Source organism: Jaculus jaculus, chromosome 1 (assembly GCF_020740685.1).
Source record: "Jaculus jaculus isolate mJacJac1 chromosome 1, mJacJac1.mat.Y.cur, whole genome shotgun sequence".
Taxonomy (NCBI): Eukaryota; Metazoa; Chordata; class Mammalia; order Rodentia; family Dipodidae; genus Jaculus; species Jaculus jaculus.
The window spans coordinates 223,454,939-223,471,426 of NC_059102.1; the positions used below are offsets into that span (position 1 = coordinate 223,454,939).

Below are 16,488 nucleotides of genomic sequence, written 5' to 3' on the forward strand. Positions count from 1 at the left end.
ATTCTATCTGCCTGTTTTCTTCTCTCTAATAAATGAATAAAATATTTAGAAGAACACAAAAAAGAATAAAACAAAAGAAACACAAAAAACCCTCAAAACAACAAACAAACAAACAACAAATAAAACAAGTGGAAGTGGGCCAACAAGATCAGGTGGGGCCTGAGGCAAAGAAAAGTTCCTTTTTTTTCTGAGAAGGGTCTTTGTATGCAGTCTTCCTGCCACATGATCTTCCTACTCAGCCTCCCAAATACTGGATGACAGGCATGTGCGACCACTCCCAGCTTGATTTTCAAATGGGGATTCAAAGTCACATACCGACCAACATTCATACACACACCATGGAGCACACCATAAGCTTGTGTGTTTAGTCCCTGGCTTCCAACATCTGTACTGAACACAAGAGTGTCTTTATAACCCTTGGCCAAGCAGCCACCATGTCCATAGAGGCCAGTTGGGTAGGCAAGGTGACAGGCACGCTGCTACTGGACCTGATGGCCAACCTGGATTACCTTTGGAGTACAACCAGCTGTAGGGGAAGGTGGGGTGGGTGGGTAGGCCAGCCAGGTGGCATCAGGCTGCCTCCAGGCACAAAAGCCATGCTGGTGCACATCCAGGAAAGACAAGGGAGGCCTGCCCTCCTCCTATGCTCTGGCCAGCAGCCAAGGCAGCAGCCTGGGCAATGTGAAAGAGACAAGGTCGCTGTCTCTAGGGCCCTCTCCCTCCTAGAGGCTGGCAGCCAGGCAGGGACGAGCTATGTGTGCATGCCAGGGGCTGGCGGCTCAGCTTGGTTTAAAAGGTGCCCAGAAAATGAAGCCCCACTGAAGGGGAAGTCTCCTTCCCAAACAATCACACACATGTCAGACATTATGGACCCAAATGCCAGGCCTCCCACCCTTGCTGGCCAGCAATGGCCTTCCCATGTGCTGGGCTTTCCTATGCTTGTTTAGACTGGGCTGAGATGTGGTTCCCAGGCCAGCTCTGGGGGGCTGCCAAGGACCCTGCGGCAGAAGAGGGTGGAGAGAAGGCGGGAGGTGTGGGGAAGAGAGGGGGGACACCAAGGCCCCAGAGAATGCCTGCTTGCCTGCCTAGTTAAGGGTGGTGGGGGGATAGTAAGCTTCTGATTCTACGCTTTACATTCCAGACCTCTCTTGGTCCTTGTACCTAACAGCTGAGCCCCAACACACAGCACAGTGTGACAGCCCCAACAGCCTCATGTCCTCAGACCAGGGTGTTGTTTCCCTCAAATTCTGGTCTCATTCATCCAAAAGTCCAAAATAGGGGCTAAGGGCCCAGGCTCTGTATTCCAGGTTCTATCCCAGCACCTGCCCAGCATGTATGATATGCCAGGTTCTGTCCCAAGGACGTTCTCAGTCCCCTGTCCTATTGGCACCTAAAATGAGAACTCTGGGTCCTTTGTTCCCCACTGCCTGCATCACCCTGGGCTAGGCTCTAGGTACAGACACCTAATGGGACCCTGTCACCTCCAGTCACTTCAGCTTGCTCTAAGCAGCCCTTCTCTGGGTCTGAGCAGAAACTCAAGCATGTGGTTTGAGGGCACCTGCCCAATGCTACCACTGAGCTGGGGTGCAGGACGATGGGGAGCGAGCATGGCAGGCATCACTAGAATGGTTGCTGGAACACGGCCCCCAGGGAAGCCTTACCTTGGCCAGCACTGATGCCGAGGTGCGTCAGGTTGGTGGCTAGGTTGCCAGTGCTGCCTGAGCTGTTGAGCGCTGGGAAGGGTGGCTCCTCAGGGTCCAGTGGGGTAGGGAGTGGGGAGGGGAAGTGGATGTTGGTGAGGTCAGGTAGGGAGCCCCCCGTGTTGTGGGTGGCAGGGATCAGGGTTGTTGCGTTCTCCTGGTCGGCGGAAGGGAAGATGCTGGAGAGAGTCAGGGTGAGGCAGGATGTAAGTTCTGGGGACTGTGGCCGGAAGACAGGCCAGGACACCCCAGTAAACTGTTGCAGATGCAGGAGAGGGCTGATGGGGGAAAATGGCAGGTGCTGAATGAAACCCTCAATTAGACATTGCCATGGTCATGAAACAACGTCGGGTAGGGAGAGGGAATGTCCACAGGGCAAGGGACATCTCTGCCATCTTCAGTGACAAGGGGCTGGAGGCTTCTGAGTGGCCATTAGTGGCATAACTTGGTGTCCTCCTGGAGGATAGAGGGTAAATGGGGCTCTAATGACACTTACTTGATTCCAGGGACCTCGCAGGACTTGGGCCTGGACCCTGTCTGAAAAAGAAGGCAAGCAAATTCTGGGCACTGGTGGCCTGTGACCCTCCTCATACGTGTAGTGCAGCTGTCTTCCCTCCCCATCCACCTTGGCTCTTTACAACAGATTCTAGCTTCCTGGGGACCAGCAAGGCCCATCTAGGAGGACCAGTGGCCATAGGGTGCAGGGGTGTCCTCAAGGAGCCTAGGACAGAGCCAAGAGCAGCAAGCAGGGATCTTCCAGGGCTCTCCTTAGCCCCTGCTGCTGCCTACTGGTGGTGTGGCCACTTGGGCTGGGTTCCTTGTCAGGGCAGGTGTCTAGGCAGTGCCAACTCTCCCCCATAATGACAGCTTTACAGCATAGCTGGAGGACATTTATTTTTGGGGTCCCACCATGGGAAGCCTGGCCTGAGGCCCTGACACAGCAAGGACGGTGACTTTCATGGCCAGTGTCCCCTTCCTGACTAAGAGGCCTGTATACTCAGCTGTGGCTATTGTCAGGAACTTCACCACAGGCCAGAGTCCATCTACTGCTGTCAGGAGTCACCAGCTCCATGGACAGAACCCAGGAGGAGAGCAGGAGGACCCTGGATGTGGATCTGCTACTGAGAGACAGGAAAGAAATGCCAGATGGGCTGCTGGGTGTGGTGGCACACACCTTTAATCCCAGCACTTGGGATGCAGAGGTAGGAGAATCACCATGAATTCAAGGCTGCCCTAAGACTTCTTAGTAAATTCCAGGTCAGACTGGGCTAGAGTGAGACCCTACCTCGGAGAAAAAAAAAAAAAAAAAGAAATACCAGAGGCTGATGGGAAAGCACCCTCAACATTCTCTGACAGGACAAAGTAAGAAGCCATCTCTGTACATCTGAGTTCCTGTCCCCTGTGGCTGGTAGGAATGCCAAACAGGCAGGTAATCACTGGTGGCCTGAGGGTGGTGTGTGAACGGCAGGTACAAGACCTCTACAGGGAACGGCAGTGGAACAGGTCTGTGCTTGGGCAGGCCTCTGTAGCTACGTTAGAGTTCTGCAAAGTGCATGCAGCTTTCTTATGAGATTTGACAAGCACTCCAAGGACTCTGTGGGATCTTAGCAGATTTCTGAGCCATAGAAAAAAGGTCCCAGGGTCTCTGTTCCCCTTATTCCCAACCCCCCCCCCTTTTTTTTTTGGTTTTTGGAGGTAGGATCTCACTCTGGCCCAGGCTGACCTGGAATTTACTATGTAGACTCAGGGTGGCCTTGAACTCACAGCTATCCTCCTACCTCTGCCTCCCGAGTGTTGGGATTAAAGGCATGCACCACCACGCCCGGCTTTTTTTCTTTTTTTTTTTTTTTGTTTTGAGGTAAGGTCTCACTCTAGCCCAGACTGACCTGGAATTCTCTATGTAGGATAGGCTCTCATCTAGTCTATGCCAAATGCAAACTTGCTATATAGCTAAGGATGACCTTGAACTCAGGCTCCTCTTTTCTCAGCCCCACAAGTGCTGGGATGACAGGTATGTACTAACATAACGCATACTAGCCCTGCCTCCAGCCCTTCACTGGGGATTCTAAGCTTGTGATTTACTACTGAGCTACATCCCCAATCTTTTTATCTTTTATTTTTCCCCTAAGGTTGGGTCTCACTTTAGTCCAGGCTGTCCTGGAATTCACTATGTAGTCTCAGGGTAGCCTCGAACTCACAGTGATCCTCCTACCTCTGTCTCCCAAGTGCTGGGATTAAAGGCATGTGTCACACCTGGCCAAGACTTTTTCCCTTTTGATATTAAGACAAGGTCTTGTTGCTAGTTCAACCTGGCCTCCCAAGTGCTGGGATGACAGGCCTAGGCTACCATGCCTGCTTGGCATGAGCAAACTGCACTGCTGTTCTTTCCATGGAAACCTGGCCAGCACTGGGTCTGACCTCTGTGTCCTCTTACCTGTTCAACTGGCCTGCTGCAAGTGTTAGGAAGAAAGGCTTGTGGGGGGGATGAGCTAGAGAGATGGCTTAGCAGTTAAGTGCTTTAACTGCGAAGCCTAAGGATCCAGGTTTGACTCCCCAGAACTTCTCCATGTAAGCCAGATGCACAAGGGGGCACATGCATCTGGAGTTCGTTTACAGTGGATGGGGGCACTGGAGTGCCCATTCTCCCTTTCTCTCTCTCTCTCAAATAAATAAATTAATTAAATAAAAAAAATTTTTTAACATTTTTTAAAATTATTTATTTGTTTATTTGAGAGAGACAGACACAGAGGGAAAGACAGATAGAGGGAGAGAGAGAGAATGGGCGCCAGGGCTTCCAGCCTCTGCGAACGAACTCCAGACGCGTGCGCCCCCTTGTGCATCTGGCTAACATGGGACCTGGGGAACTGAGCCACGAACGGGGGTCCTTAGGCTTCACAGGCAAGTGTTTAACCGCTAAGCCATCTCTCCAGCCCTAAAAAAATTTTTTGAAGGAAGGCTTGTGGGATTTGGGCATCAGCAAATGTGAGTAAGGTCCCTGCCTGGGGAAGATGAAGCCACTCCAATGTGTGTTGGTCATTCATCCTGCTGGGCATGAAAGGAGCATAAAGGTGTAGTTCTGGAGGGTCCACAGGCCCTTACCTTCTTGGAATCCCACACTTGCTTGGAAAGGGTCTTGTCTGCCTCTGATGTGGTGTCATCCATTCCTGGGACAGTGAGTAGTAAGACTAGGGTGGGAGAGAACAGGGACCATTAGAAAGAAAGCAGTGACATAGGGCCATCATGACTTTTTTTGTTGTTGTTTTTCGAAGTAGGGTTTCACTCTAGCCCGGGCTGACTTGGAATTTACTATGTAGTCTCAGGGTGGCCTCGATCTCACGCTATCCTCCTACCTCTGCCTTCCGAGTGCTGGGATTAAAGGTGTGCCCCACCACGCCTGGCCTCATCATGATTTTTGATTGTCTCCACAGGAAGTTAGGGGGATTCACTAAAACTATACAAAAGGGTATCCTTAACAAGAAAAGAATAAGCCAGGCATGGTAGCTCATGCCTTTTAGTACTCTAGTAAGTACAAAAATTAAAGGCATGCACTATCATGCTGGACACCTTTGGTTTGTAAAATATTTTTGAGCTGGAGAGATGGCTCAGCAATTAAGGTGCTTACCTACAAGGTCTAATGACCCCAGTTTGATGCTCCAGTACCCATGTAAGGCCAGATGCACAAAGTAGTGCATGCATCTGGAGTCTGTCTGTAGTAGCTGGAGGCCCTGGTATACCCATTCTTTCTATCTTCTCTCTCTGCTTACAAATAAATGAAAGTATTTTAAATATTTTCTTTTCTTTTTGGTTTTTTTTAAAGATTTATTTTATTTATTAGAGACAGAGAGAGGGAGGGAGGACAGAGGGAGAGGGGGAGAGAGAGAGAGAGAATATAAATAGGTGCACCAGGGCCTCCAGCCATTGCAAAGGAACTCCAGACACATGCGCCACCATGTGCATCTGGCTTACATGGGACCTGGAGAATCAAACCTGGGTCCTTAGGCTTCACAGGCACGTGCCTAAACCTCTAAACCATCTCTCCAGCCTTCTTTGTTTTGGTTTTTCAAGGTAGGGTTTCACTCTAGCTCAGGGTGACCTGGAATTCACTATGTATGAATTTGAGGGTGGCCTCAAATTCACAGTGATCCTCTTACCTCTCCTCCCAAGTGCTAGGATTATAGGCATGTACCACCACACCTGGCTGTTTAAAATATTTTCATTTATTTATTTGTGCCTATCTATGTATAGGTGAAGTGGGGTCTCTTGCAACTGCTAACAAATACCAGATGCTTGTTCTATTTCTTGTATCTGGCTTTATGTGGCTGGGGAATTTAACCTGGCAGGCTTTGCAAACAAGCTCCCTTAAATCCTAAGCCACCTCCTAGGCACACCTCTTTTTTTTCCGAGGTAGGGCCTCACTCTGTAGCCCAGGCTAACCTGGAATCCACTATGTAGTCTCAGAGTAGCCTTGAATTCATGATGATGCTCCTACCTCTGCCTCCCAAGTGCTGGGATTAAAACTATGTGCCACCACACCCGGCCCTTCTTATTATTTTAAAAAATATTTTATTTGGGCTGGAGAGATGGTTGAGCAGTAAAGGCGCTTGCCTGGAAAGCCTAGCAACCCAGGTTCAATTCTCTAGTAATCACATAAAACCGGATGTAGTGGTGCATGCATTTTCACTGGCTAGAGGCCCTGGCACACCCATTCTCTCTTACTCTTTCTCCCTATATCTCTCTGCTTATAAATAAATAAATAAAAATATTTTGACTGGGGCTGGGGAGATGGCTTAGCAGTTAAGTGCTTGCCTGTGAAGCCTAAGGACCCCGGTTCGAGGCTCGACTCCCCAGGACCCACCTTAGCCAGATGCACAAGGGGGCACATGCATCTGGACTTCGTTTGCAGTGGCTGGAGGCCCTGGCATGCCCATTCTCTCTCACTCTATCTCTCTCTGCCTCTGTCTCTGTCTGTCACTTTCAAATAAATAAATAAACATAAAACAAAAAAAAAGAAAAAATATTTTGATTGGACATGGTGGCACATGCCTTTAATCCTAGCACTCAAGAGGCAAGGGGAGAAGGATTGCCATGAGTCCAAGCCACCCTGAGACTATATAGTGAACTCCAGGTCGGCTTAAGGTACAGCGAAACTCTACCTCGAAAAACAAAAAAAAAAAAAAAAGATAATAATTAATTAATTAAATTTTAAAAGTTGAGCTGGAGGTGGTAGTGCATGCCTTTAATCCCTCAGAGACACATCCTTCCCAGGACAGGAGCAGGTGTCAGGGCAGGTATGTACGTTCCACAGCACATGTGGAGGTCAGAGGCCAACCTGGGGTGTCAGTCTTCACCTTCCTTCCACCTTGGTTGAGGCAGAGTCTGCCAGACAGCTTCCCAAGACCTCCCTATCACTGCAAGAGGCCTGGGATTATAGATTCTGGCACTACTGTAGTCTGCTTTCTGTGGGTTCTGGGGATTACACTTGCATAGCAAACACTTTACCTACTGAACCATCTCCCCAGCTCCCTTAACCTGACATTTAAACACCTGTTGGCCATTTCATTTTTTCGTCTTGCCACTTATAGACCCATGAGCAAAGCCAGATGGAACAGAAATGGAGAGGCGGGCTGAGGGTGTAGAGAGGAATCAGACAATCCCCATCCTGTCATTGCCTTAGTCCCTCGTGAGGGGCAGGAAAAGTGCCAGTGTCTTCTCCCACACCAAGGCCAGCCTGACTACAGAGCCATGATCCCAAGTCTTGCTTTTCTTCTAGTAGAAGGTGAATCCTTCATACCCACCAAAGAAGCCATGTTTGGGGGGACTTGCTAGGGAAGAGAGTGCTTCAGAACAGCCTCCACACTAGTGCCTTCCCTGGCTGCCTCCTCATACAGGCCCTTGTACCTGTCTCCCAGAGGGCTAAGAACTGTTCTAAGCAGTAGAGCTAGAGAACTGTTCAAGGTAAAATTTTGGATCAAACTGTACCTGAAAGTGAAGCTCTACCCTACACTTCTGCATAAACTAAGAAGATGCTCCATATCAAACAATCACAGGCACAGCATCAAGACCTCCTACCATACCTCAATATGGGGACAGAGGCCATGAGCATTTACAGAGGGTCTCTAAAATAAACACCTATACACTCTTCAAAACCCAACCTACAAGCTGGAGAGATGGCTTAGCGGCTAAGGCACTTGCCCGTGAAGCCTAAAGACCCAGGTTCGATTCCCCAGAACCCATGTAAGCCAGATGCACTAGGTGGCACATGTGTCTGGAGTTCATCTGTGGTGGCTAAAGACCCTGGTATGCCCATTCTTCCTCTCTCAAATTAAATTAAAAAAAAAAAAAACAACACCAAAACTGGGTGTGGTAGTGTATGCCTTTAATCCCAGCACTTGGGAGGCAGAGGTAGGAGGATTGCCATGAGTTTGAGGTACCCTGAGACTAATTCCAGGTCATCCTGGGCTATAGTGAAACCCTACCTTGAAAAACAAACAAACAAACAAAAACTAAACTCAGGCTGGAGAGATGGTTTAGTGGTTAAGGCACTTGCCTGCAAAACCTAAGGACCCATGTTCAACTCTTCAGATCCCATGTAAGCCAGACGCACATGGTGATGCAAGCATGCAAGGTGGCACATGAGCCTGGAGTTCAAGTACAGTGGCTAGAGGCCCTGGTATGCCAATTGTCTCTCCCCCCCACTTCTTTCTCTTTCCCCTGTGTGTGTGTGCTCTCACTCTCTTAAAAAACAAAAAAGGCCAATCTGTTCGGCTTGCTTCAAAAAACAAAAAACAAAAACAAAAAAGGCAAAAAAACCAAAAAAACAAAACAAAACAAAAAAACAACCTAACCTGAGTAGCCCCACCTCTGAGACCCCTTGGCCTGCAGCAGTCTTACTTCATCGATGTGTTCACTCATGGGTTGATGACTTCCTGCAGCACAGGGATCACCAGCTGGGTTTGCCTGATCCTAGTAATGACACCAAGCCTCCTAGCCATACCTCTCTTCTGGTGTGCGTCCTGGGATCCACCAGTGAAGGCTTCTGATGGGGAAGGTGTCATCGTGCTCTGGTGCAGGGCAGAGTCAGAGTTGGTTCTGGGGAACAAAGAGATAATGAGGCCCATAAGATGGAGCACTCCTGACCCACCTATGGGAGAGACAGTCTCTGTCCCCCACACACATCCAGAACAGGTCCCATGGGATGAGGTAGCCCTTGTGGGTCATTCTGCAAGCTGCTGCAGCTGATGAAAGCTCTGAGAACATTGTTTGCCAAAGAATGAGCAGTTGGTGGTTTCCCTTAGCAGAGCTACGGAGATACACAGTGGCTGAGATGTCCTCATCAGCTGTGGCCGTTAGACCAGTAGTCTGACCTCTCTGAATCCAATTTCTTTGTGGAACATGGACATAGAAAACGATGTGCATACCACACAGCCCTAGTTTTTAAAAAAATATTTTTATTTACTTATTTGAGAGAGCAAGACAGAGACAAACACGGGGTGGGGGGGAGAAGGGGGAGAGAGAGAGAGAGAGAATGAGAATATGCACATGTCAGGGCCTCCTGCAACCACAAACCTTTGGTGCATGTGCCACTCTGTGAATTTGGCTCCATGTGGGCACTGGAAAATTGAACCTAGGCCCTACAAGCAAGCACCTTAACTGCTGGGTCATCTCTCCAGCCTTTTTGTTTTTGTTTTTTCAAGGTAGGGTCTCATTTTAGCTCAGGCTGACCTGGAATTCACTATGTCATCTCAATCTCAGGCTGCCCTCAAACTCACTTTGATCATCCTACTTCTGCCTCCTGAGTACTATGATAAAAAGTATGTACCACCATGCCCAGCTCTATTTTTTATTTTTATTTTTTGGTTTTTTGAGGTAGGGTTTCATTCTAGTACAGACTGACCTGGAATTTACTATGTAGTCTCAGGTGGCCTTAAACTCACAGTGATCCTCCTACCTCTGCCTGCTGAGTGCTGGGATCAAAGCTATGTGCTACCATGTCCAGCTCTGTTGTGTTTTTTTCAGACAGGATCTCATATAGCTCAGGTTGGCCCCAAACTTGATTTGTAGCTAAGGATAACCTTAAACTTCTGATTCTCTTGCCTCAACCTCCCAGGCTGGGACAAGAGGCATGTATAACCATGCTTGATGTTATCATATAGTGCCGGCTCCTTCCATGTGGCTAGTGGGTTAGTATACTACGTTAGTATAGTGCCAGCGCCTTCTATGCCACTAGTGTATTACTTGCCTATTGTGCATGAAGACCCTGGCTTCTATACCAGCACTGCAAAAAGTAAAAGTAAACTGTTTGAGTCCAGGAGTTTGAGGCCAGCCTGGACCACAAAACAAAATCCTACCTCATAATTAAATAAGAAAGATAAAGATGGGAAAAAAAGCAACTATAACTCTGACTGTCCAATCTATAAGGAAAAGGAGGGAAAGGAAGAATGAAGAAAGAGAGGGATGGAGGGAGGCGGGGGCTTTTGAGGACTCCCAATGTGGTGAACTCAGTACTGCAGCAAGAACTGACTTCTGGAACCTTCAGGAAGTATCTTATTTGACCACTTTTCAGTGCTTGAACACTGCATTTCCATGCACGACCATGACAAAGGCCTAGTTTGTTTCCCCCCAGAGGCTGGGGCACAGTCACTGACCTCCTCCAGCTGGTGTCGGCAGGGGGCGACAGGTACATGGTGCCGTAGGGGCAGCTGTCAGCGTGTGTAAGTTAAGGGGACTTGCTGTTGGCTCTGACCCCCCTATGCCAATGTGCTCATCCACGAGAAGGAATCACTGGCCAGGAGCCAGGCTGCTGTGAACTGCTAGGAGTGGCCTAAGCCTCAGCTTCCAAGTCCTTGCAACAGCTGGGGCCTGGCAAAGAGGGCAGCTGCTGCTTTACAGACATTTCCTGCCTGGCTGGGAGCAGTCCTCAGTGCAGGGGTTCCCCAGGGGTTGGCCTTGTCCACCTACCACTCAGCACCATCCACCGGCTGGATCCTCGGCTCCAGGCCCAGAGGCCTATCCTAGAGGCTTTCAGTTGACCCTTTCTTTGCTCGGGGTTAGTGGGGTGACTCCAGGAGCTGAGGGGCTCAGAAGCAGAGAGGGGTGGGATAGACAGTACTCCTCTGGAGACTTGGCGGGGGAGGGTGCTGGAGGAATCTAAGGCCTCTCTCGTGATGGGGATTTGGCTGTCTTAATACAGGAATGGCTGAGTTAGAAGGGGGACCCTAGCAGATTCTCATCTGTAGAGAAGCAGAGACACCCTCACATCCATCTGGGCCCAGCTCAGTCCCCACTCCACTTCAAAACCCACTGCTTCAGCTGGGCACTCCTCCTTGTACTGCTCATGAGGACTATGTTCCTGCCAATGGCTTTCCTGACTCCACCAGGTAGACCAGGCCTCCCTGGTCTGGATCATCTTCCTTAATTCTTCGCCCTATCTGCTTGGTCCCACACCTGGTCCAAGGTTTCCTCCAGGCAGCCCTGCTGTATTATCCTGATTCTGTGCCCACAGCCAGCAGTAGCAGCAGCCCCATCAAAACTTGCTGGGCAAACTCAGGGCCTGTCCCTCCATCTTGCTTCTTCCTCTGGGAAAAGGATATCTGTCGTCCATGTTTGTCCACTGACAGTGGCCGACGATGTGGGGAGCCAAGCCTGCCGCGTTCACGATATACTCTGTCCACTAACCCATGGTGCCGTGTGGTCCGACTTGTGTCTAGGACTGAGGACTGGAAGGGTGTCTGGGGAGAAAGAAGGGGTAGGGGAGGGAGGGAGGAGACAGAAACAAGGAAAGAAACCCAAATGCTGGTTATCAGTAGTGGCCTCAGGTCCCCTGCAGCTCTGCCCTCAGGATCTGTTGCCCTTCCACCCCCACTCCAGAAACAATGCAGATTCTACTCTGCAGCTTGTGACGGGCTTTCTCCTGCTGTCCATTGAGCCCTGGGGTGGGGATATCCCAGCATGGACAGGAGACGTGCAGTGAGACTGGCATGCATGGGCCAGACAGGGCGGCATAAGCTTGGCCAGGATGCCAGGGGTGCAGACGGCCGAGCAGCCCTCCCCAGCCAGGCCAGGTGCAGACAGGCCTCCGCCCTCTCCCCCTGGGCCTGGCTGGCCTCCTGTCCCCACCTACGTCATCCCTGGAGGGACCTGCCAAGAGAGGCCCCTGGGGCTTGCAGCCCAGAGCTGTGTCTAGGCCCACCTGGCCCAGCATTTGCTCCCAAGGGATCCCAGCAGAGCCTGGAGCAGTGCTGGGCTGAGCCTTGGTCCCCACTCCTGTATCACCCCCCAGCCCCTCATCCATGCACTGCCAGAAGCCAAGTGCAGGCGCCTTCAGGAGCCCTGGCCAACAACATGGCCGGATGGGGCTTCTACCACCACCTGAGCTGGCACCTCATGCCATCCTCCGTATCCTCAGGGCTGCCAGAAACCTGTGCACTGCCCACCCTGGCCCTGTGTCACCCTGTCACCATCTGATAGGTCCAGACCAGCTGTCTTCCACCAGCTCTGAACATGTCAAGTCCTCTTACCATCTGGCCCCTGGGTCCTTCTGTCTCTTAAAACAAAAAGCAATTCTATTAAAACGAGACTGTGACTATTCCTGCATATGACCACAGCTCAGGGATGCCTGGTGTGTGGGGTCTCCCAAGTCTGTCTTTGACTCAGTAAAGACCCCATTGGTTTGAGCCTTCTGCACTTTTACCCACTGAAAGGTTGCAAGCAGAGAAGATGGCCATGAACTTCCCCCAGAGGGGAAACTAAGGCAACTGAAACAAAACCAGGGGACAGTAAAGCCTGACCTGTGCCACTTAGCTTTCTGGACCTGCGCCCTTCCTAACTCTCTAGCCCAAGCCCTGCATACAAGCCCTTCCCAATCATGATATGCCCCACTCAGATAGACATCAAGTCTCTCCCAGCTCTCTGAGCCCCACCTACTCCCAGGACTCCCCCAGCTCCCTAAGCCCCACCCAGCATATCAGGCCAAGCCCACCTCTCCAGGCCCTGCCTGCCAGCCTGGTTTGGGACCAGAGCACTCCCAAATGTGCATTTGGAGTGTTGACCATGCAGAATTGGGGTACATGCTTGGATTCTTCTGCAACGGACCCCAGATATGCACACATGGTGTCCGCACCAGAAGGACCCCAAGAGTCCCCGGTGGGGGGAGGCTCTTGATGTGTCCATACGCACTTCCCAAGATGGGCGTGCAGAGCAGATCAGTTTGCGGTAGGTGGACTGGATGACTCCCTGGGAGTTACAGGGACAGCAATGTGGGGGACCTGAGTATACTCGGTGCCCAAACACATGTCAGGGATGCCATGGCCTTAGCCTGGGGGCTCAATTACCAGAGAGACAGGAGCCGCTGCCAGGGCCTCCCCCAGAAATCCGCTGGGCTGAAAATGCAAAGAAGTGAGGCTCTGAGCCTCCTGACAGGCACAGAGGCCTCAGCCTGAGAGGGCTCAACATGGCCCCCAGGCAGGTGCCCCAATGCCCTGGTGAGGGAAGAGGGGCCAGGACACAGACAGGATGGGGAAGCTTCGGCAGACAGCAGGGTGGCATCATTGTTGCACAGTCTTGGGTGTGTGTTGTATGCAGTTATCCAGGAGATACTCCAACAAGACCAGGGTGACCCCTGCCACATCCTATGGTGAAGGTGAAGTTGGGGGTTGGTGCAGAGGGATACAGTGTTGGCTGTAGCCCCAATTGTTCTGCTCAGCTAGCTGGTGCTTGCAGGTATGGCTGCTCCAGGCTTGTGGCAGCCACGAGGAATGTGTGACTACTGGGGGGGGGGGGGCTGTCTGTGCAGAACCCAGACACCATCCAACTGGGCTTCTACCTGCAGACCTGCGCCAGGAAAGAGGACTCAGGCCCTTATCTCTTGTTATTTATGACAGCAGCCGTGTGGCCTGGGGGAGCCACGCTGTGTGGACTCTGCCAAGAAACATCTGTAGACAAGTGGGGTCAGGCGGCCAGCTTCCTTCTGAGAATTGCCGGGCTTGCGGATTAGTGAAGCAGGCTGGAGCCAAGCCTCCGAGGCCCCGAGCACTTCCAGAGGCCGCACAGCCGGCCGGCAGGTGCAGCAGCTTCTGGAACACTCGTGGGCGGCCAAGCAGAGAGCTAGCTTTGGGGTCTATGGACTTGTGGAGAGCTGGGGAACCAAGGCTGTGCTACTCCACTTCCTCTAGAATCCAGGATAGACAAGAAGTCGGTGGGAGATGGAAGACTGCCCATCAGTGACACTAGCCACCCCAGGAGTATGTCATACACTTTGTGGTTGGAGTGGGGCCCAGAGTGGGTCAAACTTGAGATGAGGGACAGTGGGGAGTCCCCAGAAAGGGTACTGGGCTCACCTGGAAGGAGAGGTCCATGTTGCTGCTCCCAATCTGGTTCACGTTGGGCAGGGACCCGCCATAGTACTGGCCACGGCTAGGGCCCAGCTGCAGGTACTGGGACTTTTGGAGCTGAAGCTGCAAGAGAAGCCACCCAACTGTGGCTATGCAGGAAGGGGGAACCTCCCCAGAGAACCGAACAGAACCCCAGAGCAAGCCATACTCAAAGAATCTAGGCAGTGGGGTCCAGACTGTGGGGACCCAGTGTCTTGGATTCTCCAAGAAGCCAAGTACCTCCTTGCCAAAAATGACAACAGGCAGAACCTGAGGTTATGGAGGCCATCCTCCCTGGGCAGGGCAGCATGCCCTGAGGAACATCTTGACAGGAATTTGTAGAGCCGGCAGCTGCCTGACTGACTCACAAGGCCAGCAGACCTGGAACCTGCAAGAGAAACTCCTTAGCCAGACGCTGCAGTGGGTACTGGACATGGGGTATGGATGTTCTGATGGAGAACACAGGCTGCCTGTAAGCTGTGCATATGTGGCCTTGAGGCCTCTCTTAACACCCACAGGGCTGTGTGGCTCTGTGAGAGCCTATCTGCTCCCCAACCCTGACGCTTTAGAGCCGGTGGGGCTGGTCCAGCCTTGGAAGGGTATAGGGAGTTGGTCTCAAGTGATCTACAAGGGACACTGACAGGTGTCTCTGGCTCAGGTAGCATAACCAATGGCCCTCAGAGGTGATGGTCCTCCACACCTACCTCATGGCCTGGATTCTGTGGCTGGGCATGCAGGAAGGTAGTTTTCTCTGGCCAAGCCTGGGCGGTTGCTAGGGTTCCGCACTGTGTACACAACACAGCCAGCTTGCGTTCCCTCACAAACAACTGCTGGCAGCCAGCAGCCCAGCTTCCCCCCACCCCACTCTCCCACACTAGCCCCAGCTTCCTGGAGGGCCTCAGACACCGGACAGGGAAGTGGAGCTCAAACTGGCTGCATGCCCAGCAGAGCACCTCGCCCAGGTAAACAGCTGTTTCCTGTGAGCTACAGGGAAGCCCAGAGGAAGACTAACCTCTCATTATTAGGTACTTCTCTGGCAGGCACCTGTGTGGTGTGTGTAGAGTTGGTCTTCCCGTCCTTGGTGACTGCCAGCCCAGCAAACCCACCCGCAGCTCCTCACTGCATCCCTCACAGGAGTCAGGAGATGAAACTAGCCAGAATGGAGAAGGCTGAGCAGGGTAAAGACCCGACAACACCTGACCCTCACTCCTGCCTCAGACCTCCCACAATACCTTGTCTATACGTATACCTTCTTGTGCCCCAGCTGTGTGATGGGTCTATGCTATCTACTTTTTTGTTGTTGTGTTTTTGTTTTTGAGGTAGGGTCTCACTTTAAGCCCAGGTTGACCTAGAACTCACTCTTTAGTTCCAGGCCAGCCTTGAGCTCACAGATCCTCCTACCTCTTCCTCCCAAGTGCTGAGATTGCAGGTGTGTACCACCATGCCCACTGAAATCTACTTCTCATACACCATGTGGTTCTGGAGGCCATGAGCCCTTCTAGACCTCAGTTTACCCTTTTCTTTTTCCTTTTTCTTTTGAGGTAGGGTCTTGCTCTAGTCCAGGATAACTTGGAATTTATAGTCTTAGGGTGGCCTCAACCTCACAGCAATCCTCCTACCTTGGCCTCTCAAGTGCTGGGATTAAAGACGTGCACCACCATGCCCAGCTACCTTTTTCTACTATGAGTTATATAGGTGGGAATGAATGAGATGGATGAACACCACTGTTCTCTGTCTGGAGCTGACACACAGCCAGCCGATGGCTCTTCTGGAAGCTACACATCAGCTATGACTGAATTGCAGAAGGCCTCGGGCCCTGTCCGAGTGACCTCAGAAATGCAGGCAGCAGGAGATGCATGACTTAGTACAGAACGGGTGCTGGCCCTGCAGACACAGTCAAGCAGGCCACAGCTGTCCCTAACTGAGAGCTCAGGACAGACACAGGGCTCAGATGCTTCTCATGTTCTTACAGTTGTTGACAAAGAGGCTGCAGAAGTGGGAGCTTGGGTCATACTTAGGGCTGGTAGTTAGAGCCTAGAGTCCAAGTCTGGATTCCAGGTCATAAGAACAGGCCCTGCCCAAGATTCAGAGCCCAGGCTGAAGGTAGGTGGGAGGTTACTCACTTTCATAATGGCTTGCTCCCTCCGCAGCCTCCCAAGTGTTGGGTTTCCAGGAAGTGTCACCATGCCTGGCTCTAATACCTTTTTTGTTTGTTTTGAGGTAGGGTTTCACTCTAGTTCAGGCTGACCTGGAATTCACTCTGTAGTCTCAGTGTGGCCTTAAACTTATGGTGATCCTCCTACCTCTGCCTTCCAAGTGCTGGGATTAAAGGCGTGTGCCACCGCACCTGGCTTTCCAATACCATTTTTTAAAAATATTTTGTTTTTATTTATTTATTTGAGAGTGACAGACAGGGAAAG

General features: G+C 51.3%; 1 protein-coding gene across 8 annotated transcripts in view; it reads right to left on the reverse strand.

Annotated features, from left to right (window-relative positions):
• Crtc1 (CREB regulated transcription coactivator 1) overlaps positions 1–16,488 on the reverse strand; it is a 77,755-nt gene that overhangs the window by 17,782 nt on the left and 43,485 nt on the right. For 6 of the 8 annotated variants that reach the window (XM_045150931.1, XM_045150915.1, XM_045150905.1 and 3 more), the window contains exons 2-8: positions 14,036–14,152; positions 11,291–11,428; positions 10,346–10,407; positions 8,695–8,789; positions 4,800–4,885; positions 2,197–2,237; positions 1,662–1,879 (exon numbers count right to left, since the gene is read on the reverse strand). In XM_045150931.1, the coding sequence (XP_045006866.1) occupies positions 1,662–1,879; positions 2,197–2,237; positions 4,800–4,885; positions 8,695–8,789; positions 10,346–10,407; positions 11,291–11,428; positions 14,036–14,152 (757 nt within the window). Of the gene's footprint in view, positions 1–1,661; positions 1,880–2,196; positions 2,238–4,799; positions 4,886–8,694; positions 8,790–10,345; positions 10,408–11,290; positions 11,429–13,030; positions 13,079–14,035; positions 14,153–14,308; positions 14,457–16,488 lie in introns of all 8 variants that reach the window. The other 2 variants (XM_004666010.2, XM_045150935.1) reach the window with 2 other exon arrangements.